This window comes from Choloepus didactylus, chromosome 17, assembly GCF_015220235.1.
Source record: "Choloepus didactylus isolate mChoDid1 chromosome 17, mChoDid1.pri, whole genome shotgun sequence".
NCBI lineage: Eukaryota > Metazoa > Chordata > Mammalia > Pilosa > Megalonychidae > Choloepus > Choloepus didactylus.
The window spans coordinates 36292849-36317370 of NC_051323.1; the positions used below are offsets into that span (position 1 = coordinate 36292849).

The following is a 24522-nucleotide window of genomic DNA, read 5'->3' on the forward strand; positions in this document are numbered from 1 at the left end:
TTTTTTTTTTTGTAATTAAATTTCACTTTATTTCTCTCTATTCATGGCAAAATAAATTCTTCAAAGACTTAACTTCCCAAGCTGGAAACTATTATTAACTAGATTAAGTCCTAAATACATTCAGAGAAAGCACCTAACACACCTTAGGTTAAAATGAGACAAAGGCACATGTATGCCTTGACAGATAAATCACTAAGTCAAATTCCAATCTTTGAGAGTTAAAAGTAACACTCTCCCCATTAATTTCCATGTTTCCTGTGAGCAAATTTCAGTCCATTCTTAGATGATGAGGTTAGCACTGAAAATGTATAACCTTACAACAAAATGACTACTAATTTGGAAAACTGATGTCTATGTTCATTTTCTTCCCCCAAAAAGGAAAAGAATGAACATGGGAAACCAGATTTTTTAAAAGTTTCCAGGACCTAAGGCAACCAAATGCCTGGAGCTACTAAACTTTCCAAAGTCTGAATATTAACAAGCTCTTCACCTGTTAATTATCATAAAATTTTAAAGACTGATGCAACCTTGCAATAGCCAGCAAATTCAAATTATTACTCAAACTCATTTCTAACATATTCTGCCCATGAAAAGGGTTACATAATTTCACCCTGTTTAATGTCCAAACGATCTGCTCAGTGTACAAATGAATTTCACCTGACCACAACAGGTCCCTGCCCAGAGCTCCTACTTCAGGACAACAAATTGAGGGTTGTCAGAAGGCATCCATCATTGCACCAAGTAAATATGTTGACACTGTCTTTCAGTCTGAAGTGTTTCTTTTCAATCATAATGAGTTGGGGCCCTAACACCTAAGACTAAGTAGTGGGCCAGTAAACAAGGACTGTGCCAGCAGAGGAAAGGGGCCTTCAGACGTGAAGGGCTGGCCGGGCTCATTCTATTCTTACCTGCGCTACTCTCTAGGAAGAAATTCCTCTGAGTTGAGCCAAGTCCAACGGCTCATTTTAACCCAGAGCAGCTATTTGCTGCTCTGGGAGATCTTAGCCATCTAATTGGATTCTCACAATCCAGCTCTGCTCCCAACAACGCTCTAAGCCCCTGCTTAGGAAGTTGCTACAGAAAGCAGATGAAACTAATTAGGACAACAGCAAAGGAAATAGGAGCATTTTACCAGCTGTGGACACAGACCTCCCCACAGCTCAGGAAAAGACCACAGGGAAAATATTTTTACCACAGAAAGCTCTAGTCGTTATCATCCTTGACTTTGCCCTCCCCTCTTTAGCTCTCTGCCCTAGCAACTTTAGCCTGTCTTTATCGTTTCTCCTCCTGGAGACACAAGTCTTCCTTTTAAGCTTATTTTTGAGAAAAGCTTATTTTTGTGATTTACCCAACTAACCATGAAATCAGGCCTGTTGGAATAAAGGGTAAATCCAAATAAACAATCCTCTGAAGGTCCTGGAAATGGCTGCTGTGCCTTACAGCTCTGTGAGATGCCTGGTCAGCTGCGCTTCTATGCCGGGTCCTCTTCATCCATTGTCACATCGTCGGTAGTTTTCTTCTGTTCAGCCTCTGGCCCTGCAGGCAGAATGCTTGTGACTGTGTGGAGAAGAGCCTCAATCTGCTCCTCCATGAGCCGCTGCTCACTTCTACCATCAGCTGGATCTCAACAGCAGTCATAGGCCTGTGATTCAGCAGCTGAAGCTTTTCAGCTTTGGTCAACTTGTGGTTTTTCATTGCTGTGAGAAATTCTCTGACAATCTCAGGACTCTGGTGCCTGCAAGGTGTTTTTGATATGTATTTTAATGTTTCATAGGTGATAGTATTCAAGTTATGTTGCCCAGAACTGTGCTTATTCTTTCCACTTTCTTTACGCTGCTCTTTAAGATCAGTTAGTAAATGGAACACCTCGTAATTACTAAGCAGCACAGAATTAGCATCCTTCCTTCACTGGAGGCTGGCCAATGGCATCCGGAAAACCTGTTAGCTGGGAAGGCACGTGGCTGGCATCTGCTTTCAAAGGCCATCTCCAAAATGTCTCTTTAAGTTGAAGCTCCTCTCTCAGCTCCTGTGCGTTCTTCAGTGTCCCTCTTGGCTGTAACAAGCTGGCTCCTTCTGTCTGAGCTTATATAGTGCTTTAGTAAACTAATCAAGGTCCATGCTGAATGGGTGGGGCCACTCCTCCTTGGAAATTATCCAATCAGAGTTATCACCCACAGTTGGGTGGGGCGCACTCCATGGAAGCAACCTAATCCAAATGTTCCAACTTAATCTTATATGTTTGCCCACATGAGATTGCATCAAAGATAATGGCATTTTGGGGGACATCATACATTCAAACTGGCACAATGACATACTAAATTTTAGTTGATCCATCACTTCCATGTCGTCCCCGCCTCGTGGCCTCTGCACGCCACAGGACCAAGAGCCTCATACGGCGCTGCCGCCACTGCTCCCACAGCCCACACCCAGGACATGAGTTTATGTCGTGGAAACCACATCACTGGTGATTGGAACCAGGAACTTCTAAAGTCATCATAAACTAGGGCAGATTTCCCTCTCTACTTCCTGGTGCAGTCTCATGGCTTCATTTGTGCTGCTTTCCTCACAACTGCTTTATTCTTTGCGAACCTTTTTTCTCTCAGCATGGGACAAAAGATGGCTGTCCCACAGGAAGTTTTCATGTACCTCAGTTCAAGTTCTCCCAAAGGAGAAAATAATCAGAGCAGCTTGGGAAAGGTGTCCAACCTGGGTAGGGTTTTCAGATAAAATAAGTATAGGATGCCAAGTTAAATTGGAATTTCAGGTAAACAACAAATAAATGTTTAATACCAGTATGTCCCATGCAATATTTGAGATATACTTATGCTAAAAGGTTACCTATTCATCTGAAATTCAAATTTAATTGGGTGTCCTTATTTTTATCTGATAAAAATCAGCTAACCCTAAACCTACCCTAAGCAACTATAGTCAGAGGATTGCTAAGGGCCCACTCCTGGAAAGGGAGGGTGTTCAGAAAAAGTAGGCTCAGTAGATACCAAGATACCGCATAGCAAATACAAAGAGATAGTGAATATACTTTGATTTACCCAGATAGAAGGGACTGTGGGTAGAATGTGGAGCGAAAAGAGAGAAGGCAGTTATAGCTGAGGATTACAAGGTCAATATTATCTGTGACTGTTCAGGCTCTGTGACATAAATGGGAAATATGGAGGGACAAATACTTTTAAGGAGGAAAATGTCTGACTTGTTAGATATGTGTGACGTGACCATCGAAGATACAGGTGAATGTCCAACAAAGCAGTTGTTTGGATAAATGACTATTGAGAGGAAATAATTAAAATCTGTTTCAATATCTCAAAAATATCACAGATCATTGCAACAGGTTTCAAAATAATTCTGAAATTTACAAAATTTTAAGGTAATTTAAACTTCACCTATAATGAGCAAAGTATTACACCATGCAATAGTTTCTGCCCTTCAGGGACTTATATGTAGTCTAATAGAGTTTCTAATCACTGAAAGCCATATTGAGCATGCTAGTGAAAGATTTTTAAAAAGTCATGGAGGGAATATAATTCTAACTGAAAGAAAAAGTGACAATTTTTAAGTGAATGAGGTTTGAATAGGAACAGATGATATTTGAGATGAGCCTGTTTTTAAAAATGATTAGAAAGGGAAAGACAGCCTTTGGAGTAGAAATAATTTTATCAATGGATTAAGAAGTTAGTGGATTGTGGAGAAGTTTAGAATATTAGACCTGGGAGTCTGAACTTCAATCTGCATTTGTTGGGAAGCATTAAAAGCCACTGTGGTGGTTTGGAGCTCTGTAGTCCCCAGAAAAAACATGTTCTTAAACTTTATCCATTCCCTGTGGATGTAAACACATTGTAAGTAGAACTTTTTGATGAGGTTACTACAGTTAAGGTGTGTCCCACCTCAATCAGGATAGGTCTTAATCCTGTTACTGGAGTCCTTTATAAGAGAATGAAATTCAGACAGAGAGAATGAGCCATGGAACCAACGAGCTGAAACCCAGAAGGCAAGGAAGAGAACAGATATTGCTGCCAAGTGCCTTGCCATGTAACAAGCTGTGCCAGTTTGAATGTATTGTGTCCCCCAAATGCCATTATCTTTGTGGTCTTGTGGGACAGACGTTTTGGTGCTGGGTAGATTTGCTTGGAATGTGCCCCACCCAGCTGTGGGTGGTGACTTTGGTGGGATACTCCCATGGAGGTGTGACCCCACCCATTCAGGGTGGGCCTTGATCAGTGGAGCCATATAAAACATGCTGACTCAAAGAGACTGAACGGAGTGCAGCTATGAGTGATGTTTTTAAGAGGAGCAAGCTTGCTAGAGAGGAACATCCCGGGAGAAAGCCATTTTGAAACCAGAACTTTGGAGCAGACGCCAGCCATGTGCCTTCCCAGCTAAGAGAGGTTTTCCGGACGCCATTGGCCATCTCCAGTGAAGGTACCCGATTACTGATGTGTTACCTTGGACGTTTTGTGGCCTTAAGATGGTAACTGTGTAGTGAAATAAACCCCCATTTTATAAAAGCCTATCCATCTCTGGTGTTTTGCATTCTGCAGCATTAGCAAACTAGAACACAAGCTAAGGACCAAGAATCACCAGCAACCAGCCCCAGAATGCCAGAGTCTTCAGGAAGAAAGCATTGCCTTAATGACACCTTGATTTGGACTTTTTCCTAGCCTCCAACTGTGAGCAAAAAAATTCCCATTGTTTAACTCAACCCATTTCATGGTATTTGCCTGCACAGCCCAGGAAATTAAAACAAATACCCAATGTTTTATGAAAACCAAAACTGTGATGTTTATTGTTAACACTAAAAATGTTAACAAATTCTTTCATGAAACAAAACAAATGTATGACACTTATACAAACAGTTAATAATACAGTAGTATATGAGGAGAAAGTACCTATTGCAAACTATGGACTACAGTTAACAGTAATATGTTAATATTCCTTCATCAACAGTAATACACCAATACTAGCGGTCACCAATAGGGAGGGATAAAGGGGAGGGGGGGTTGTGGGTTTCTTTTTTATGTCGATATGTTATTGTTCTTTTTTGGAGTAATGAAAATGTTCTAAACTTGATTGTGATGAATGCACAACTAGTTGATGATACTGTGAGTCACTGATTGTTTACTGTAGATGGATTATATGGTGTTTGAATATATCTCAATAAAATTTTCAGCAAAAAATTTAGATTAAAGAAATAGATAAATAAATAAATAAACAAAATAAGAGGAAAAAACAACAACAGCAACACCAAGAAAAAAAGCTCTCGTGGTGCTCTTGCTGGCCCCTTTCCCATACCCTTTCTGGCTAGGTGTGAAGCAAGCCTGTGCTCCCAGTTCCAGCAACCCCAGAATATCTCTAGTGGAAAATTTAGAGCAGCAAACTTGTTGGAATGATGTAAGGTGGAAAGTTTAAAACTGTTCATAAATTGTTCATATCAAAAAATGGGGAGGGAGTAGAGGTTAGGAGGGCTGATTGAGATTATGGAGTATGTGTTAGTTAGGGTTCTCTAGGAAAACAGAACCAACAAGAGATATCTATAAATATAAGCTTTTATAAAAGTGTCTCACATAACTGTGGGTATGCACGAGTCCAAGTTCCATAGGGCAGACATCAAACTGGCAACTCCAATGAAGATGTTCAATGAACTCCTCAGGAAACCCTTCACTGGTCAGCCGAAGAAGAAGAGAAGGTTCTCTATCTGTCTCGCTTAAGTCTTCAACTGATTGGATTAAATCCAGCTGATTGCATTCTCTCATTGTAAAAGAAAAGCCCTTTGCTAATGTAATCAGTCAGGGCTGCAGCTAATTGACTAATGATTTAATAAACCAGCCTTCTGGTTTATCAACCAGCCACAAATGTCTTTGCAATAATGGTTAGGCCAGTACTTGCTTGACCAGACACCTGGGTACCATCACCTGGCCAAGCTAACACATGAACCTAACCATCACAGGGTAGAATACAGTACTTCCCTACAGCCACTCCTAGGTTCTATCGGAGGTGAGAGATGATAATCGCTGGGAAGATGATGCCACTGGGAAGGGAGAGAAGTGAATGGACCAACAAAACTTCATGGTGATTGGATATGGGTGGTTTTGAAGATTTTTTTTTTTTAAAAGACATGTAAAGCACCTAAAAACAAGCCTACCACATACAAGCTCTCAAACATATAAGTTTAAAACAAAGTAAAACAAAGTGTCAAGAATGTCTTCTAGGTTGCTGGCTTGAATAACTTGCTATTCACTGAAATAGAGAACTTGGAAAAGAACTAGACACAAATGAAAAGAAAAAAGAAGTGTTTCAGTTTTGGACATGCTGAATTTGAGATACTATTGAGACATCTAAAGTGTCCTGTAGGCATTTGGATATAGTAGTCCTGGAACTCTGAAAAGAAGTCTGGCCCAAAGCTATGAAGGTATGAATCATCTGTGTATAAGTGATAATTGAAGCCAGGGATGTAGTTAAAATCACTTAGGGAAAGAATCTAGAGTGAGAAGAAAAGAGAATCTAGGATTTAGGCTGGGAGAAACTTCCAACATTTAATTGTTGGATAGAGAAGGATGAGACTGCAAATAACACAAAGAAGTAGTCATCAGAGAGCTAGGTGGGGAGCCAAGAATGTTTGTCAAGACAGCAAAGGGAATAACGTGGTTCTGAAAGGAAGTGACCCGAGTGACAACTACAACTTAGATTAAGTAAAATGGTTTAAAAATGTCCATTGGCATTTGCAACATGGAGGTCTTCTGTGAGTTTATCAAGAGCTTTTTTGGGGGGTGGGTGATTGTGCTGGTTTGTACATATTATGTCCTGTCCGGCGCTGCCCCGCTCGGTCCCCGGTTCCCGGCCGGCGAGGGGAAACAGGGAAGGAGAGAGAGAGATGCAGACTGCGCGAACTAACCTGGTCATGAATCACGACTCGAACCACACGGCAGTTGTGAAAGCAAGCCCTTTACTACAGCTAGATGAACATTCTGTGTTACTGGTTCCCACACGGGGCACGGCGCCTCGTGGGACAGCAACCTCGATGTGGCCGTCAGGCACGGCTCCTTGTGGGCTGTCTCACCCTACCCCGTCCGGGTAAGACCTTTTATACACAATTAACAACCAATAAGCTTCTAGGCTAGTATCGCGTATACAGGATTTCGATTGGTAGGAGCGGGTGGCGGATACATGCGTCACTATGCGGAAACAGGATGCAGGCGCCATCTTGGCTCACTCGATGGGCGGGGGTAACTCTAGAGCAGGCTGCAGCGCATACGCTAGGCCCGATTCGGGAGGCGGCTTTCCACATCTCCCCCTTTCTTATTTATTTTTGACCCAGTGTCTCCAGTGATGAGCGTGCTCCCGTGAACCCAAATGGTTCACAACCTCTTTGGTGCTTTGGGGAGTCTGGACTAGGCCTCAGCCATCCAGCGGCGGAGCCTCTAGCACCAACCAGAATGCTCACATCATATGGAGACCGGAGAGTCCGTAAGCTGGAAACAACGTGACTCTCCCTGCAGTGCTTTGCCTGGCAACTGGGGAACAACGACGGGGGCAGGAACAGCAGTAACCAGAGTCGGGGGTGTCACTAGGTGTCTCTGTGCAATGGCTAGGGTCCAGTCTGGCCACAACTAGGACTCTGCCCTAGAGACCCACCTGAGACAAAATTATGACTACTGGTGTCGCCTTTTACACCCGAGAAACAGCCATGCGATTCGCTACAAATTTTGCTCCAAAGTGCCCCACCTGAGGCGACCAGGAAGGGGTATGGTTAATAAATCGGTCACTATCGGGGGTAACAGAGGTGGGAGTCATAGCCATCATAGTGGTAACACGCAATTGCTGCTGCGCTTGAAACAGGCGTTCTAGCAAACATTTAACAACGACTAATCCCACCAATAATCCCACTGCAATGAGGATCCAATTAGTTAAATTGGGCCAAGAGAACCAGGAAGAAACACTGTGCAATAGTTTCTGTAGAACCTCGCCTAACCCGGAGAGATCGACTTTAACGGGTTTTAACTTGATCCCCCCAATTGTGTCTAAACTAGATTCCACCTGTTGGGAGAGATTAACAAATTCAGGAAAATATGACCTTTTCAGCCAATCAGAGACTCTGGAAATGCTTCCGGTCACGTTGGCCCTGACAGGAGTGACACAGAGTTTAACCGTAAGCCACCGGGTGTCACATGTTTGCTGAAGCACTCTCCAGAGTCCATCTATTTCCAGTCCAAGTTCATCTATCTCCGCTTGGAGTTTCTGAATGGCCTGGAAATTTAAGTTCAGCATCTGATTGTGGCGGCGTAGCACGTCTCGGGTAAGGTTGACCAAGCCATTTACCGTTTCCATCGTTATGGCGAGCTGCCGATCTGTCCATGCTTGTAGCACAGCCTGCCCGATCGTTGGGACAAACAAAGAGGAAGCTACACTGGCAGCATTCGATAGCCATTCTTTTATGCCTCTTGGACGCCTAGACTTAGAGAAGGGGATATTGTTAAGTGAAACAACTTGAGAAACAGGGCCAACCCAGTCGGTTGCCTTGACGGGGAGCCAGACATAACTTGGGCGATACACTAGGATAGCGGGGCGGCGAGGCATCCGGGTCTTTGGAACGGTTGCAGACTGTAGGAGCAAACCCCGGAAGGAAAAGGCACCTTTGAGTCTCCTTTTTACTCAAGATCCCTTCACAAGACTGGCGGCTCTTCCCTGTAACGTTAAGAAATTCAAGCAAGACTCCCTTACTTAACTCGCCATTACCAGTTTCACAAGTAGCATTCGCCGCAACTGTGGTGTTGACAACCTTGACAGAGAGGTTAGCAAAAGAGAGGATCAGTGTGTCATTGGTGAGGGGGAAGGACTCGTTGAAGCTTGTGGAGGGTCAGAAGGCAGGTGGTGGAGACCTAGAGACAGGGTACGAGTGAAAAACACAGGAGAGGCGGGAGACCCAGCAGAGAATGGGGCCAGGGTCGGGGGATGATGCCACAGGCCCCAAAGACCACTCTCCTGCGCTACCACAGTTCCACTAAAAAGAAAAAGACAGATTAGAAGGATTGCTATAGGAGAGCAAAGAACAGAGTTACCGATCCTCTTTTTGGGCAACCGCGGGGTGGTCAGTCCTACTATTATCGTCTTGTCGGTCGTCGCCATCATCAGCAGGGTCGGAGGCTTGGTCTAATGGTTCAGGTTGTATATTCGTTGGCGTTTCTGACAGCTGTTCCTTGGCTTCTTCAGGTGATGTCACGGTTCTCACCAGTCTTTCCGGAACCCACACTGGTTGACGTCCTGGTTCCTGGGGAAAAACACAAACAGAGCCTCTGGCCCAGCTGAGCACCGGGTCAGGGCCTTTCCACTGCCCCGACAGGACATCCTTCCAACGGACTAGACCTCTATGCGGAGGACTCGGGGTGGTGTGTTGCAGGGCAGGTGTCATTCCTTGTGAATTTTCGTTTAAAAAATTATATGTGAGCAAGGCTACAGACAGTCGAGCTTTTGGGGACAGGCCGTGGCCTATACCCTCTTTCTGTTTTTTAAGCAAGTCTTTGAGAGATCTGTGCGCTCTTTCAATGATTCCTTGCCCCTGAGGGTTATAGGGGATGCCATGTTTTAATTGGACATCCATGTTGTCACAAAATTTTTGGAAGGATTTACTAGTGTAGGCAGGCCCGTTATCCGTCTTTAACGTCTTTGGCTTACCCCAAGCTGCCCATGCAGCAAGGCAGTGTGCAATGACGTGGGAGACTCTTTCTCCTGGTTCAGCAGAGGCAAATAAAACTTGGGAGCATGTGTCCACCGACACATGTAAGTACTTGATCTTACCATACTCTGAATGATGAGTGACATCCATCTGCCAAGTATCCGCTGGGGTGAGACCCCTAGGGTTGACCCCAACCGAGGGGACTGCTCTCTGCTCTGCACAATTGTTGCAGGCTCGGACAATATCTCGAGCAGCTGCACGTGGTATGCTGAACCGCTTAGCTAGGGTACCTGCGTTGATGTGAAACTTGGCATGGAATTCTCGGGCTTGTTGATACGGTACCAGCGTCGGAAAGATGTGCAGCTGTCGAGTGGCTACATCTGCGCTATGGTTCCCCTGGGCCATAGGGCCAGGCAAACCTGTGTGGGCTCTAATATGGGTTATGTAAAAAGGGTGTTGCCTGGTCCATATAACCTCCTGTAGTTTGGCAAAGAACGTCCTTACTGTAGAGGAATGTTTAACAATGCCCACCGTTTCTAAAATTTGTACAGAGTTCACAACATAAGCAGAATCCGAGACGACATTTAAGGGCTCGGAAAGGCTTTCCAGGACTGCAATGATAACCTGCAGTTCTACCCATTGAGGCTTTTGTGGTTGGAAGAGCACTGTTTTAGGAGTGTCCCCCTCCACACAATACGCCCCTGTTCCAGAGCTGGAGCCGTCCGTGTATACGGTGGGGGCGCCTGCTAGTGGCCTAGGAGAGGTTACTTTGGGAAAAATCACTGGGTGCCGGGTGACAAACTGCAAGAGAGGAGCCTTAGGGAACTGATTGTTAATGGGACCAAGAAATGTACACCGGAGAATGGCCCATTGATCTATGCATCCGGTGAGTATCTCAAGCTGCTGGGAAGAATAAGGCACCCTGAGATTTTTGGGCTGCTGACCGAAATGCTGCACAGCCCTTTTAATGCATTCTAGGGCCAAGTCTGCAACCGCTGTAGGATAGTGCTCTAGGACTTTTTTGGGGGAAACTCCAGGGTGGACCCAGAGCAGCGGCCCCCGCTGCCACAGTACCGCAGTGGGCTGTAATTCTGTCGGCAGCACGCAGGCTTCAAAAGGCTCATCAGGGTCTATTCTCTTCAATGCAGCGCCACTGAGCGCCTGTTCCACCTGGCATAGTGCTCGCCTTGCCTCTGGAGTGAAGCTTCGAGGTGAGTTTATATTAGAATCCCCCTTCAACAGGTCGAACAAAGGTGTTAGTTTGACATTGGGTATTTTTAGGTATGGACGGATCCAATTGATATCCCCCATGAGTTTTTGTAGATCATTGAGAGTGTGTATATTGTCTAGCCTGAGAGACACCTTTTGGGGGGAAACATGAGTGGGTGCGACTTTCGCCCCCAGGAAAGTGGTAATGTCAGTCATTTGGATTTTTTCAGGGGCAATCTCTAGGTTAGCTTCTCTAAGACTAAGGACTAAATGTGACAAAACTGTTTTAAGAAGATCTGTGTCTCTATGGGCTAAGAGAATGTCATCCATATAATGGATGATTTTCACTTGAGGGAACTGCTGCCGAGTGCTAGCTAGCTTCGCAGCGACATACAGCTGGCACATGGTAGGACTATTAGCCATGCCTTGGGGCAGGACTGTCCATTCAAAGCGTTGACAGGGCTCCTCTTGATTACTAGAGGGCACAGTAAAGGCAAACTTAGGGGTGTCTTCAGGGTGGAGCGGAATAGAAAAGAAGCAATCTTTCAGATCTATGATGAAAATCGACCAGTGCTCCGGTAATGCCGAGAGGAGGGGCAGTCCCATCTGAACGGGCCCTAAAGGCTCCATGCAATCGTTAATAGCTCTTAGATCATGTAGCAGTCTCCATTTACCAGATTTCTTTTTTATTACGAATATAGGGGTGTTCCACGGTGACGTGGAAGGGGCGATATGGCCCTTTTCTAGTTGTTCTGATACTAGGGCGTGCAACGCTGCAAGTTTTTCCTGTGGCAAGGGCCACTGAGGCACCCACACCGGAGCCTCGGTTTTCCATTTTAGTTTTATAGGTGTGGGTGGGAATCTCTCCTCAGTGGCCCCTATGAAAAACCCAAGCCTCGTCTGTCAGACTTGGGGGCAGCTTGTATAGGCTCCGCACGTCCGTGCAGTGAAGCTCCTAAACCCTTGCCGGGGGTATACCCCATTTCTTTTAGCAGTCGCTTAGAGGTTGGGGAGTAGCCGCTAATTAAAGTAACGTCCATTTGGGTCAGAATGTCTCTTCCCCACAAAGACACAGGCAGGGCTAATACATAAGGCTGGAAACTGCCTTGGTGTCCTTCTTCATCGGCCCAATGAAGGGCAGCTGCACTGAGCATGGGCGCTGAAATTTGGCCTATTCCTCTAATGGGCTCTTCCGCCCTGCTCGTTGGCCAGGTGGGGGGCCATTCTTGTTGTCTTATGATAGACCGATCGGCCCCTGTATCGAGCAGGCCCAAGAAAGATCTGCCTTGCACCTTAATGGTTAGCATAGGTCGAGACTCCAGGGACATATGGAGTCCCTCAAAAATCGCTCCACTGGATCCGAACCCTTTTTCCCCTCTCTGTCTGATTCTGCTTGGAAAGACTGCATGTAAGCTGGGTAAGAGCAGGAGCTGCGCCAGCTTATCACCTTCTGCAATGACTAAGGTGCCCCGCTGAGATTGAACCATAACTTGGGCACGGCCTGTGAAATCTGAATCTACAAGTCCTGATATAACTGTTAATCCTTTCAGGGCCGTGGATGCTCTTCCCAATATGAGCCCTACAGTACCAGCCGGTAAGGGCCCCTTGAAGGAGGTCCCTACTAACTGGACACCCATGGAGGGGGTTAGTACGAGTCTGGAGGTGGCACAGAGGTCCAGTCCTGCTGAGCCGGGGGACGCACGAATTTGATCGGATCCTGTGTTGTCGAATGGCATGCAAGGGGGTCCGTCGAAAGGGCGGACCCCCTCTTCCCGTTTTTTGGAATCTGCTCGGGGCGGCCAGAGAGGCGTCTACCCTGCGCATCGAAAACCGATTTACAGTCTTCTGCGCGGTGGGGGCCTTTGTGGCAACGGCCACACGGCCTGGTTGCTGCACCTGGTTCGCCAAACCGTTGAGTGGCAGGGGGCTGACGTCTATTGGGACAATCTCTCTTAAAGTGCCCTGATTGGCCACAGCCATAGCACCCGTTAGACTTTGCCCCTAAGGTTCTCGGGCTTTTTGTAGCCACCTGTAGGGAGCTGGCTAGCATGGCAGCTAGACCTGCATTAGTTAAAGGGCTGCCAGCATCTCTACAGAGCCTGACCCACTCTGTCAAATTTTTTGCTCTGTTTTGTGCCAGGATAACTTTGCACTCCTTGTTGCACTGCTCAAAAATCATTTGCTTAACCACAGTCTCTGCTACTCCTGGATCTGAGAAGATTCTCTCAGCTGCGGTTTGCATCCTGGCTACAAAATCCGCAAATGGTTCTGTGGGGCCTTGGTGTATATTGCTGAGTGAGGCCTGAGCCTCTCCCTCACCTGTTAGCTTTTTCCAGGCACCCACAAAACAGCGGAAGATCTGGGCATAGACCTCTTGTGGGAAACCCGTTTGGTTCTGGGCATGGGCGCCTCTCCCCAACAGCATGTCAGCATTCCACCCGCCACGTCTCCCCGCCGCATTCCTTGCGGCCTGCTCTTCAGCTAACTCCTCAAACCATGCTTTCCAATCTATGAATCGGCCTGACGGCAAGCAAGCACGGGCTAGCTGAAAAATATCTGCGGGTGTATGATTTAGAGCAGAGAGGTTCTCGATCATGTTCAAGGTATAAGGGGCATTGGGGCCATACTGATGGACGGCCTGCCTCAATTCCCTCAATAGTTTGTAATCATATGATTCGTGCCGATTGCCACCTTGGGGATTGATAATAACCGGGTACATTTCTGAGACTGGCTGCGGCTCAAGTGGCTGGTAGCCACCCAGCATGCCAAAAGGTCTAAATGTTGTGAAAGGGTTCCATCTCCAGAAATGTCTCCCACCACTACCTAATGGCAAAGGGTCCTGAGGGCCTGTATACTCGGGCGGGGGGTACGGCAAAGGTTGCCCCTCCCCTGACCGACCCATCGGGGTTTCCGGGTCTGGCAGCAAAGGATAATTACATTTACTGGGCATGGCCACTAGAGGGAGCTCTCGGCGAGGTCCTTTGGTGGGACCGCCCAAGGCGTCAGTTGGGAGCTGGGGTGTCCCTGGGGGTGCAGCGGTAGACATTGGCGGGGCGGAAGGCCGCACGGGTGTGGCGGGAGGCTCCTCCCACTCAATTAGCGGGGATGCTTCCGCCTTCTCGTCAGTATCGCTATCTGACTCTGAGTCAGAGTCACTGGACTCCGGCGGTTTGCCCTTACAGGAGCCGTCCGCTGACGAAACTGACTGGGTTTCTTGGAGCGCGCACCGTGCTTCTTGCAAGACAGAGGACGGGCTTAGGCCGGTAGCCGATTCTAGTTCAAGGACCGCACGGACGGTCTCCCATATGGGTACTAGAATCGGGTCCATACACACGCCCGTCTGGCGCGCTCGGTCTATGTCGCGACCGAGCTTCATCCAAGAGGGTAGGCTAAGGCTGCCGGTGCAGGCAAACCAAGGGGCAAAAGTATCAACATCATCAAGAAAACGCTGAAGGGAGCTTTTCCTGACCGAGATACCCCGTTGTTTCAAAAGGTTCTTTAAGGGAGCTAAGAGAGGTGAACTTCCGGACTGCCCCATGATTGCAGTCGGCACTATACTTCAGTCACTCGGAGAGCTCTTCTGAGTCCCCCGGGGTCACCTGAAAACCCACGGGCCCTAACTATCATGTAATAAGACGCACTCACCTTCTCGCGTTGATCAGGCGCGGGAAGTCCGCCGTAAGCTCGACGCGCAGCGCTGCTCTCCTCACAGAGGGACCGTCGAGAGCGAGGCAGGAGGAGGAGCTTCCCCGTACGGGCCACCACTTGTCCGGCGCTGCCCCGCTCGGTCCCCGGTTCCCGGCCGGCGAGGGGAAACAGGGAAGGAGAGAGAGAGATGCAGACTGCGCGAACTAACCTGGTCATGAATCACGACTCGAACCACACGGCAGTTGTGAAAGCAAGCCCTTTACTACAGCTAGATGAACATTCTGTGTTACTGGTTCCCACACGGGGCACGGCGCCTCGTGGGAGAGCAACCTCGATGTGGCCGTCAGGCACGGCTCCTTGTGGGCTGTCTCACCCTACCCCGTCCGGGTAAGACCTTTTATACACAATTAACAACCAATAAGCTTCTAGGCTAGTATCGCGTATACAGGATTTCGATTGGTAGGAGCGGGTGGCGGATACATGCGTCACTATGCGGAAACAGGATGCAGGCGCCATCTTGGCTCACTCGATGGGCGGGGGTAACTCTAGAGCAGGCTGCAGCGCATACGCTAGGCCCGATTCGGGAGGCGGCTTTCCACAATGTCCCCCCCAAAAAAATCCATATCCTTTAATGCAATCTTGTAGGGGCAGAGGTTTTAGTGTTGATTAGGTTGGAAACAACTATTGGTTCACTGTTTCCATGAAGATGTGACTCAATTAACTGTGGGCAAGATCTTTCATTGGATTATTTCTATGGAGGTGTTGCCCCACCCATTCAGGGTGGGTCTTTATTGGATCACTGAAGTACTTAAAAAGAATCACACAGGCCCAGATGCAGAGCAGCTGTGAGTGACATTTTGAAAGAGCTGCAGCTAGGAAAGGACAAAATGCCCCATGAACATCACTTTGGAGAACACCATTTTGAAACATTTTGAAACAAGCAGACACCAGCCTTGTGCCCTCCCAGCTAACAGAGGTTTTCCAGATGCTAATGGCCTTTCTCCAGTGAAGGTACCCTTTGTTGATGCCTTACCTTGGGCACTTCATGGCCTTAAGACTGTAACTTTGTAACCAAATAAATCCCCTTTATAAAAGCCAATACATTTCTGGCGTTTTGCAAAAGGGCAGCATTAGCAAACCGGAACAGTGATGGAAACCCAAAGTGGTTCAACTGAGGAGGAGTGGGAGGTGAGGAAATGAAGAAAATATAAACAACTCTTGAACAGTTTGGCTGTGAGGAAGAAAAGAAATATGACTCCAGCTGAAGTTGACATGGGTTATCAGTTTGATTTTTTTATTTAAATAAGAGATCTGAGAGATAAATCAGTTTAAGGCAAAAAAAAAAAGTGAATAAAGCAAAAGAACTGTCAGAGAAGTTTAAGAGAATGTTTCACAAAAATGTTCTGGAGAATTTTCATGAAATACCTAAAAACTGGGAGGGGTATAAACAGAAAGAAGCCCTCACAATTCAAAGAGGACCTGAGGCAACGAGAATAAGAATACAGCTTACTATAGAGATAAACAACAAGAACAATAATAAATCCTGAGGAGCTAAAAAGTTAATGTGTCCCCCAGGGGACATTTGGAAATGCTTGAAGATAATTTTGATTGTCACAACTGCGGGTAAGGGATGCTATTGGCATCTCCTGCGTGGAGGCCAGGAATGCTGCTAAACATCCTTTAATGCACAGGCCAGCTCTTGGCAAAAAATAATTATCTGGCTCAATATGTCAAGGGTGCCAAGGCTGAGAAACCCTGCTCTAGAAGTTTAACCTACAGATGTATTGGCACACGTGAAATAACTTTACTGTTTGAAATTGCATTGCAAACTGTTAGAATGACACAAATATAAAGAAACAAGAGACTGGTTAAATAAATTATGGTATATCTGTACAATGGAATACAATGTAGCCACTAAGTAGAATGAGTCAGCTGCATATACACCAACCTGAATAATTCCCAAGATGTTTTAAGTTAAAAGATCAAAAAATAAATAAATAAAGTACAGGAGAGTAACTGTTTTATTATTTGTGTAAGAAAAAGTTGGTGAGGGTGGATGTGGTAGTAAATAGTAAAAATATCTATATGTATATCCACCTATCTATAGGTAGACATAGATATGAATTTACCTGCATATGTATAGAATATCCAGGAGTTGGACTTTGTAGGGCCCAGTGCAGTGCAAAATGAAAATGTAGAGTTCCTTATTCAGAAATTATTATGAAATTATTCAGAAATTATTAAGAATGGCAGAGTATTAAACCAAGCACAGGCTCTTCTAACCCAGGGCTCTATATGACTGCACAGGTCCCATGCCTGTAAAGTCAGACCTGCTCTGGCAAATACATAAGAAAACAGAATAGTGGTGACTCTAAGAGAAAAATCTGAATGGGTAGAGACATGGATTGGAAGGAGACTTACCTTTCATTATACCTTTCCGCCTTTTGGATTTTGTACTCGTAAAGGTATTACATACTAAAAACAAACAAACAAAATAAAGAAGGGGAATTGTGGGTTCATTTGGTAGCAAACCTTGGAGTGAAACTTGCACAACTGCCTGAAGGAAAGAACCTTGCTGGGGAAAACATAAGGTTGCCATGAAGTACTACCCTCAGACCAGAGCAAGATGAGCCCTGCACTGGGCCCTGCTGCGCCAGCCTTCTGCCTATACACTTCCCCACAGGGTAAGAAATCCTTGGGATCGAGGGATATCTCCACCTGGAGCCCACTTTCCCCTTTGTAGACCATGTTCTAGGCACCCCAGAATTTCTTACCCCAAAAGCTCAAGCTTGCTTCCAGGGTCCGCACAGTCCTCTTTCTCAGTTCTGTCCTCCTGAGAGGTGGCCATGGGGTGACTATATTCACAAAGTGTAGACAGAGCTTGGACAGAAGTTTGGAGTGTCATTATGTGTGCACATGAGGGTCAAGGGTCGTTGCAGTGCAGAATAGAGCCAAGGGGTGAGAAGAGAAGGGGGACTGAGGTGAAGGGGGCTCTCTCAGAGAGAGACTAAAAGCCTGAGGAGTCAAGAATTCTAAATTTGAATCTGGCTTCCAGGTTATTATGAAAATATATTTGTCAAAGTATACCAAAGTAGGAGGAGAGAATGTATTTTAACAGTCTGTGAGCTTAATTTAAAACTTCAAAATATTTAGACTTATGGTATATGGTCCTCCATTTTCACTCATCCTGGCAAATGTTAGGGATGGGCCTAGGCCTGTTGCAGTAGAAGAGATGAGTGAATCCCTGTGACCTGGAGAAAGAAAAAAAGGGAGAAGTTGTATGTTTTAGTTTCCTCATTGCTAAAGCAAATATCTTTCAGTGGGTTGGCTTACACAGTAGGAATATACTGGGTCATGGTTTTGAGACTAGAAGTCAAAACTCAAGTTGTCATCACGGCAATGCATTCTCCCAGAAGACTGTGGCATTCCGGGGCTGGCTGCTGGTGAATCTTGGTCCTTGGGTCCTCTCTCACCTGGCAATGCACATGGCGGTCTCTCCCTTCTCTTCTGGGTTCCTTTGACTTCCAGGTTCTGGCTGCTCCCTCTGCTTCTTCTCTATCTGTGACCTTCCCTATAAGGCCTTCTGTCATAGGATTAAGACCTGTCCTGATTCAGCTGGTCAACACCTTAACTGAAGTAACCCCATCAAAAGGTCCTAGTTATAGGAGTTCATATCTACAGGAATGTGTTCAGTTTAAGAACTTGTTTTTCTGGGGTGCAAAGCTCCAAGCTACCACAGTGTGCCTGAGAATCCAAGAAGGGGAAGAAAGGAGTCCCAGGGGTTTAACATTAGAGGTACTAGAAAAGAGAGTGAAGGGAAGACAGGAGAAATACTTTTGAAATATTAGATCATGTAATTCCATAGCTAAAAGCTCTCCAATGGGTTTGCAACTCAGTAGAAATTAAAGGCCCTTCAATGACCTGAACTGACTGCCTCTCTATATCCCCTGACCTCCTTTCCTACCATTTTCCCCCTTTTTCATCCACTTCAATCAAACTGACTTCACTATTCCTCTCAGTCACTAAGCATGCTACAGTCTCAAGGCCTGTGAGCCTGCTGTTTCCAATTCCTAGCTCCTCCCACCCCGGCGAAATGCATGGCTAACTGCCTCCCTGAGTGTTCTTTGTAAATAGCATCACCCTTCCCAAACTCAGTTTCCAAACTTTTGTTTCTCTGATTTTTGTCTTGACATGCATCAGTATCTGCCATATATTTGTTTATTGTCTTCCTATACTAGAACATAAGCTCCATGAGAAGAGGGACTTTCTGTTGCCGTATAGAACAGTATCTGGTGCATTATAGGTGCCCAACGAATATTTGTTGTAGACTAAAAATACAGGAAATGTATCATTTCACAGTTTTGTCCATGGTTGGATCTATTTGTGGGATACTTACCTCTTAACACGTACAGTGTTAGTGCCTTCTCTATAGTTTTCATTCCTTTAAATTCTAAATTGTTTAAAGCCAGCAACACATTGTCTTTGTTCACCTGATCCCTCTGCCATCTTTGCAAGCCAAACTCCCACTCAAAGAGTGTCTAACAATAGGCTCAAAAGTTACCTGAAGCTTTCCCTGACCCTTCCAGGCAGAAATATTATTTTCTGTGGGCCCAAAATATCTTGTTCTCATCTATCAAAGCAATTATTGAGCTCTATTGTTGTGTATATTGTAACTACTGAATTCAATTTATCCAATTACATTTTCAGAGGTCCCCTTGGAATTAAAAAAAAAAAAGCGATGAATCCCGATTTTGAAATTAGAATTTATTTTTATCAGGCGCCTATGTATAAGGCACTGTCCCACGTTTTTAAGTGTATCATTAAAGGGTGCTAACGGGTGTCCACACGTAAGTGGTCTGGTTAAAACAGGCACGTTTCGACAAGATCACTGACAAGCAATGACTACAACTCCCAAGAGACACTGCAGGATAAACGTGTGCGCCTCCTCAGTTTTCACTTTTCAGAATAACTGGTTGTGAACAGGTAACCGAATAAGAACGAATAAAGGGATTCTCCCAAGAACAAACGAGGACTGAAATAAGACATACTATTCCTGTCCAGTGCATGACTTATATCCACCGCGCAATTATTGAGATGTTAGATTGTTCGTGTGGATACCGAGAGAATTCCTCCTACGCTTATTCAATGCGGAAGACCTCCCAATGAGTAACACAGTAAATGGCCGGAAGAGAAAATAAAACATCAAAACAATGCTGTTAGGTGTGTTCGAAAGGTAGCTCCCCACCACTTCCCTAAACTTATCTGAAGATCTATTTTCCCAAGCCACAAATACAAGACGAGCACTATATTTTCAGAAGGCGGAAAGTACGCTTTTCAATGGCCAGCTACTGAAAACAAAACCACGAAACGCTTTGGCGGGAAATAGGAAATTGTCAACACGCTTTTGTACATTAAAAGCGCCCAGAGAGCCAAAGAATAATTCCTGATGCTTAAGCAGATACTCAACTCCATAATTTTACTAGGTTTCGGGTCGGCTTAAAGGACTCATAGTTTCCTCCTTTTCACAGAATGAGGTTTAACACTTTTTCTCCCATGAGCGGGCAGGGTGAGAGTCAATTAGAAGTGCGGATTTCCTTTCTTTGTGCTCCGGGTTAGTCCCATCGAAGGCCGGAGCGCTTACCAGGTTTGTTCAGCTTTTTTCCCCTAAGCTGGACTACTCGCAAATCGTCCACGGCCAGCGAACGTACAAAGCGGGAGCCGCGAGTAAAACACCGCTACCTCTCACTGCGCGGAACCTACCCACGCGGCCAGAAACGTCGACCTCGCGAGAACCTCTCTCCCGGCCGAGATTTCGCGTCAGCAGGCGGGGCGAAAGAAGAGGCAGTCCCCCTTGGGCCCTCCCACTTTAGCGTTGTATCCAGCCACGCGAGAGCGCCAAACACGGTCGGCCCAGCCAGCGTGCAGAAGCGGAGGCGTCGCGCTTTAGACTTTTCGGCCGCCGTAGCCCCTGCTAGGACAGCCCGTGCGAGCCTGCTGTAGGAGGAAGAGAAAGGCAGAACGAATCGGGTTACAAGATGGCGGGTTTGTAGTGGTTACCGCGGCGGTGGTGGCGGCGGAGGGAGAGCGAGCGAGCTCTCTGGGGGGGAAGGGGAGGGAAGACTGGGTGTGTGCGAGGGTGAAGTGAGACGAAGCGGGGTCTCCGGGCAAGAAGTCTCGGTGGTTCTTGTCACTCCTTCCCGCGGCCGAACCTTTGGAGCCATGGTGAACCCGGGCTTTTCCGGAGCCGCCGCCGCCGCCCGTGCCGCCACTACCGCTCCCGTCTTTCAAGAGTGAGGGGCGCGTTCGAAGCGAACGAGGAGGCGGCGACTGGAACGGTGGGAGCAGCCGCCACCATGTCGGATACGCGGCGGCGAGTGAAGGTGTATACCCTGAACGAAGACCGGCAATGGGACGACCGAGGCACCGGGCACGTCTCTTCCACATATGTGGAGGAGCTCAAGGGGATGTCGCTGTTGGTTCGGGCCGAGTCCGACGGTAAGCTTATGAGAACTGTAGAATAGGGGACAGCGTTTCCTGTTTGGACAGAGCCCTGGGTTTTAGGCCCGGGGCCGGGTTATTGTTACCACCGCTCTTGGATGGTGCATTCGTTTTGTGCCTGTACTTCCGAATGGTTAGAAACAAACTACTTTGTCCGAATTTACACTGAGTCAGATGCCAGTTCTCTGTACCCCCGCCCCAATCCCTGTTGGGGATTGACCCCTTCCTTTCCAATCCCTCCTTTTTTTGAAGAAAGCAGAGTGGGAGAGAAAAGAGAGGAAGTTCCTTAACAGTTATATGTCTAGTACAGAAGGTGAAACTTTTTTTTTGGGTGTGTTTTTGTTGTTGTTTTTAACCGCATTTTACTAACGGGCTCCAGTTGCCATAGTCGACAGATGTTGGGGAGAACCGAAAGGCACCTTTTCGTGGGGTTGCTGTAGACTGTTGCCACGATACATGGACGCACGGTTTTAGTCGAGATCCCTCAAGAAAGCTTTTGTGGAGAGGGCAGTGGAGAAGTGTATCCTTTACACCATAAACAAGTTAGGACGCCAAAGCAGATTGTAAACGCGTACTCATTGGTTCATTGTACGAGTCGCGAAGTATTTTAAAATTTAAAAACATAGAGCCATAGTTAAACATATTTTACAGCGTAATATGAACTACTGGATTTGAGCAACTGGTAGATGATAGAAAAATTACAATCTTAGATTTCCCCTTAACTTAATTTGCACTCTTTTTAAAAAAAAATTAGTCATGGTCATTTATTCCTACATGAGGTGTCCTTCGTTTGTTCTTGAAGAAAGAAGGATAAATACAGTGCTTTAATTTGTGTGCTAAGTACTAAGATTCCTGTCCTGGTTCTTTGTAATTTGTTTTGTTTGTTAAATTGGAAATGCAAAAAAGTAACTTTTAAGAGCTTGGCTCCAATTCGTCTTTTAGACCTTAAAATTTCATTTCAATAAAACTTTAATAGTTACCTAAGTCTTCCTCATTTTTTTGTTGCAAACGGAATGTTGGTCTTAGATAGACTTCTATTTTTAAAGGATGTATGGGGTAAAGATTATATTCTAAATTAAGTATGAAGCCTAGATCCACTCAGAAAAATGTGAATTGAAATACATATTTGTATGAAGTTGCATGAGAAACTTTTTGTTTTTGTTTTTAATTAAAGAGGTTATAGAAAAATCATGGAGACAATACAGAATTCCCATATACTGCCCCCCCACACACACGGTTTTCCCTATTATTAACACTTTGCATTAGTGTGGTACCTTTGATAAAATTGATAAAACAATGTAATTGTAATTATACTACTAACTATAGTCCAAAGTTCACATTATGGTTCACTGTGTTGTATTTTCTTTAACGTAGTCTTATTTTTTATTCAAGATTTTTTCAATTGAAATTTATAATGTATTTTTTTTATCTTTCAGGATCACTACTTTTGGAATCAAAGATAAATCCAAACACTGCATATCAGAAACAGCAGGCAAGTAGTTGTTTATCTTTAATTTGAAAGACTTCATCTGTGATCAAGGAGTATTAATCTGACAAAGATGGGAAAACTTTCCTGACAAGAAAAACGTGTTTGATAAACCGAGTTAAAGACCATGTGTGTTTCCCTTGCAGGTTAAAAGTTTCAGACTGCATTATGAAAGATTTTGTGCTGGCGGTAATTTATCATGTAATTTATTATGTTTGAATCAAGCCACTGTTAGTTTATATTAGAATACAATGTATTCATTAGTCTTATTTAACTACAGTTAGTCAGGTCTCTTCTGTACCCTGTACAGTAAGCCTTTTATTTTGAATCACATTTGAAGGGGAATTGTTTAAAGCAAGGAAGGCTGTTTGTGGTGTGAAATTAGATCCTTTGACACAGCAAAGGTAGAGTTTTGGGAGTATAAGCATTCAAATACTGTCCTTTACTTGTTATGTATTTAAAATAAAAACAATGGATACTTTATGGAAGTGTACATTGCTGTATGTAACATTTTCTGTTAATGTTTATTATTGCCTTAGTAGGGAAAAGAAAACCTGTGTTAATTGTGTTTTAGCATGTCTACTTATTTAATCTGAATATGGCAGCAGTGATCAATTTTTTCTTTAGTCTGCGTGTTTTCCTTTTTATTATGAAATATTTCAAAATTGAAAATTACAGAGAATAATAAAATGGGTGTCTGTGTAACACCACTAGATTTTAAACAAATGTTAACATTACACCATATTTGTTTCAAAGTTCTTTGTAATGTTGAAAGTTATGGATAGAGTTGAAGTCTGCTTTGTACCTATCCCATTCTTTTCATTCTCCATCATTGCCAAACGTAACCACTGTTTTGAAGTTGATGTGTGCTTTCTGTACATGCTTTTATACTTTTCTGCATATGTATGTATCCATAAACAGTATGTAGCAGTTTGTGTTTTTAAACTTTACACAATTAATATTGTACTCTCATATGCATTCTGCAACTTTTTTCACTCAGCATTAATTTGAAGATTCATGTTAACAGTGTAGATCTAGTTTTTTTCTTTTTACCACTATATAGTATTTTGATGTATGATATACACCTGTTGTTAGACATTTGGATTATCTCGTGCGTGTACGCTTGTGTGTTGTAAAGTGAATATGGCACATATTTTGAAGGAAAAAATTATTTAAGGATTTTATTTACAACATATCTTCAAGGTTCATTAATGAAAATTTTGATGCCCAGAAATACTTTGCAGTTCAAGGAATACAATGTCTGTTGCACAGTTCATTAATAGTATAAGTTTTTTTAAACAGTTGTTTTATGTATGCAATCCTTAATCAGTTCTTTGAAGTATTTAAAAATTCTCAGTAGTCAACCAATAGCTTCTTTCTCTGCGTAGAAAATACTATGTCTTTTTTGATGGAGAATCATATTAAACATTTGCCCTGAATTGAACACCTGAAGATGTTTCGTATACTTTAAACATTTTAAGGTAGACATTTTAGTAAATTTAATTTCTAAGTCAGCTGGGCAGATGGTTACTCTGTCTTTGTACTGAAATGCATTTTAGGTTTGCTTGCTTGCTTTCTGTGAGAAAAGAAGTACAATATATTTTGATGACTTGGATTTTTTTTCTTAGCTGCATGAATAACAAGTGGAACTAAGTCATTAACAATTCCTTATGATTTAGCTGTAATATGGATTCTTCCCAGATTAGGTACAAGGTCCTTTAACTGTTGCTAGTGTTGGAAAGCTCACATTTTGGTGGAGGTTTTCTTATAAAATCATTGCCCATCATTAGTTCAAAACTACGCAATAATTCTCTGAATGCTTTAGAAACTATTTTTTAATTGTGGGCCATAGTTTCATATGTAATGTTACCTGGCTAGAAAATTAATTCTGGCTGAAGAGCATTTTTGTATATAGTAAATATATAAAATATTGGAAAAAAAAAAACATGCTTTATTAAAATTTTTACCTTATTGGTAAAATGTATGTTGTGACTAATCACAA

At 44.5% G+C, this 24522-nt stretch overlaps 1 protein-coding gene, 1 long non-coding RNA gene and 1 pseudogene across 3 annotated transcripts in view; 1 reads left to right on the forward strand and 2 right to left on the reverse strand.

The window, feature by feature from the left end:
• Positions 1-1471: 1471 nt before the first annotated feature.
• Positions 1472-2459, reverse strand: LOC119512086 (annotated as a pseudogene).
• A 14232-nt stretch (positions 2460-16691) lies between these two features.
• LOC119512545 lies at positions 16692-20313 on the reverse strand. Its single transcript, XR_005212403.1, has 3 exons — positions 20178-20313; positions 17311-17787; positions 16692-17011 (listed from the first exon to the last, which is right to left on the reverse strand). It is a non-coding gene; the product is annotated as an uncharacterized LOC119512545 (long non-coding RNA).
• Positions 20314-20563: 250 nt separating this feature from the next.
• The window catches only part of PPP4R3B (protein phosphatase 4 regulatory subunit 3B), a 75214-nt gene continuing 71255 nt past the window's right edge, over positions 20564-24522 (forward strand). The window contains exons 1-2 of one of the 2 annotated variants that reach the window (XM_037806472.1): positions 20564-21031; positions 22471-22526. In XM_037806472.1, coding sequence (XP_037662400.1) covers positions 20890-21031; positions 22471-22526 — 198 coding nt within the window. In that variant the 5' untranslated portion in view covers positions 20564-20889. The remainder of the gene's footprint in view (positions 21032-22470; positions 22527-24522) is intronic. The other variant, XM_037806471.1, reaches the window with a different exon arrangement.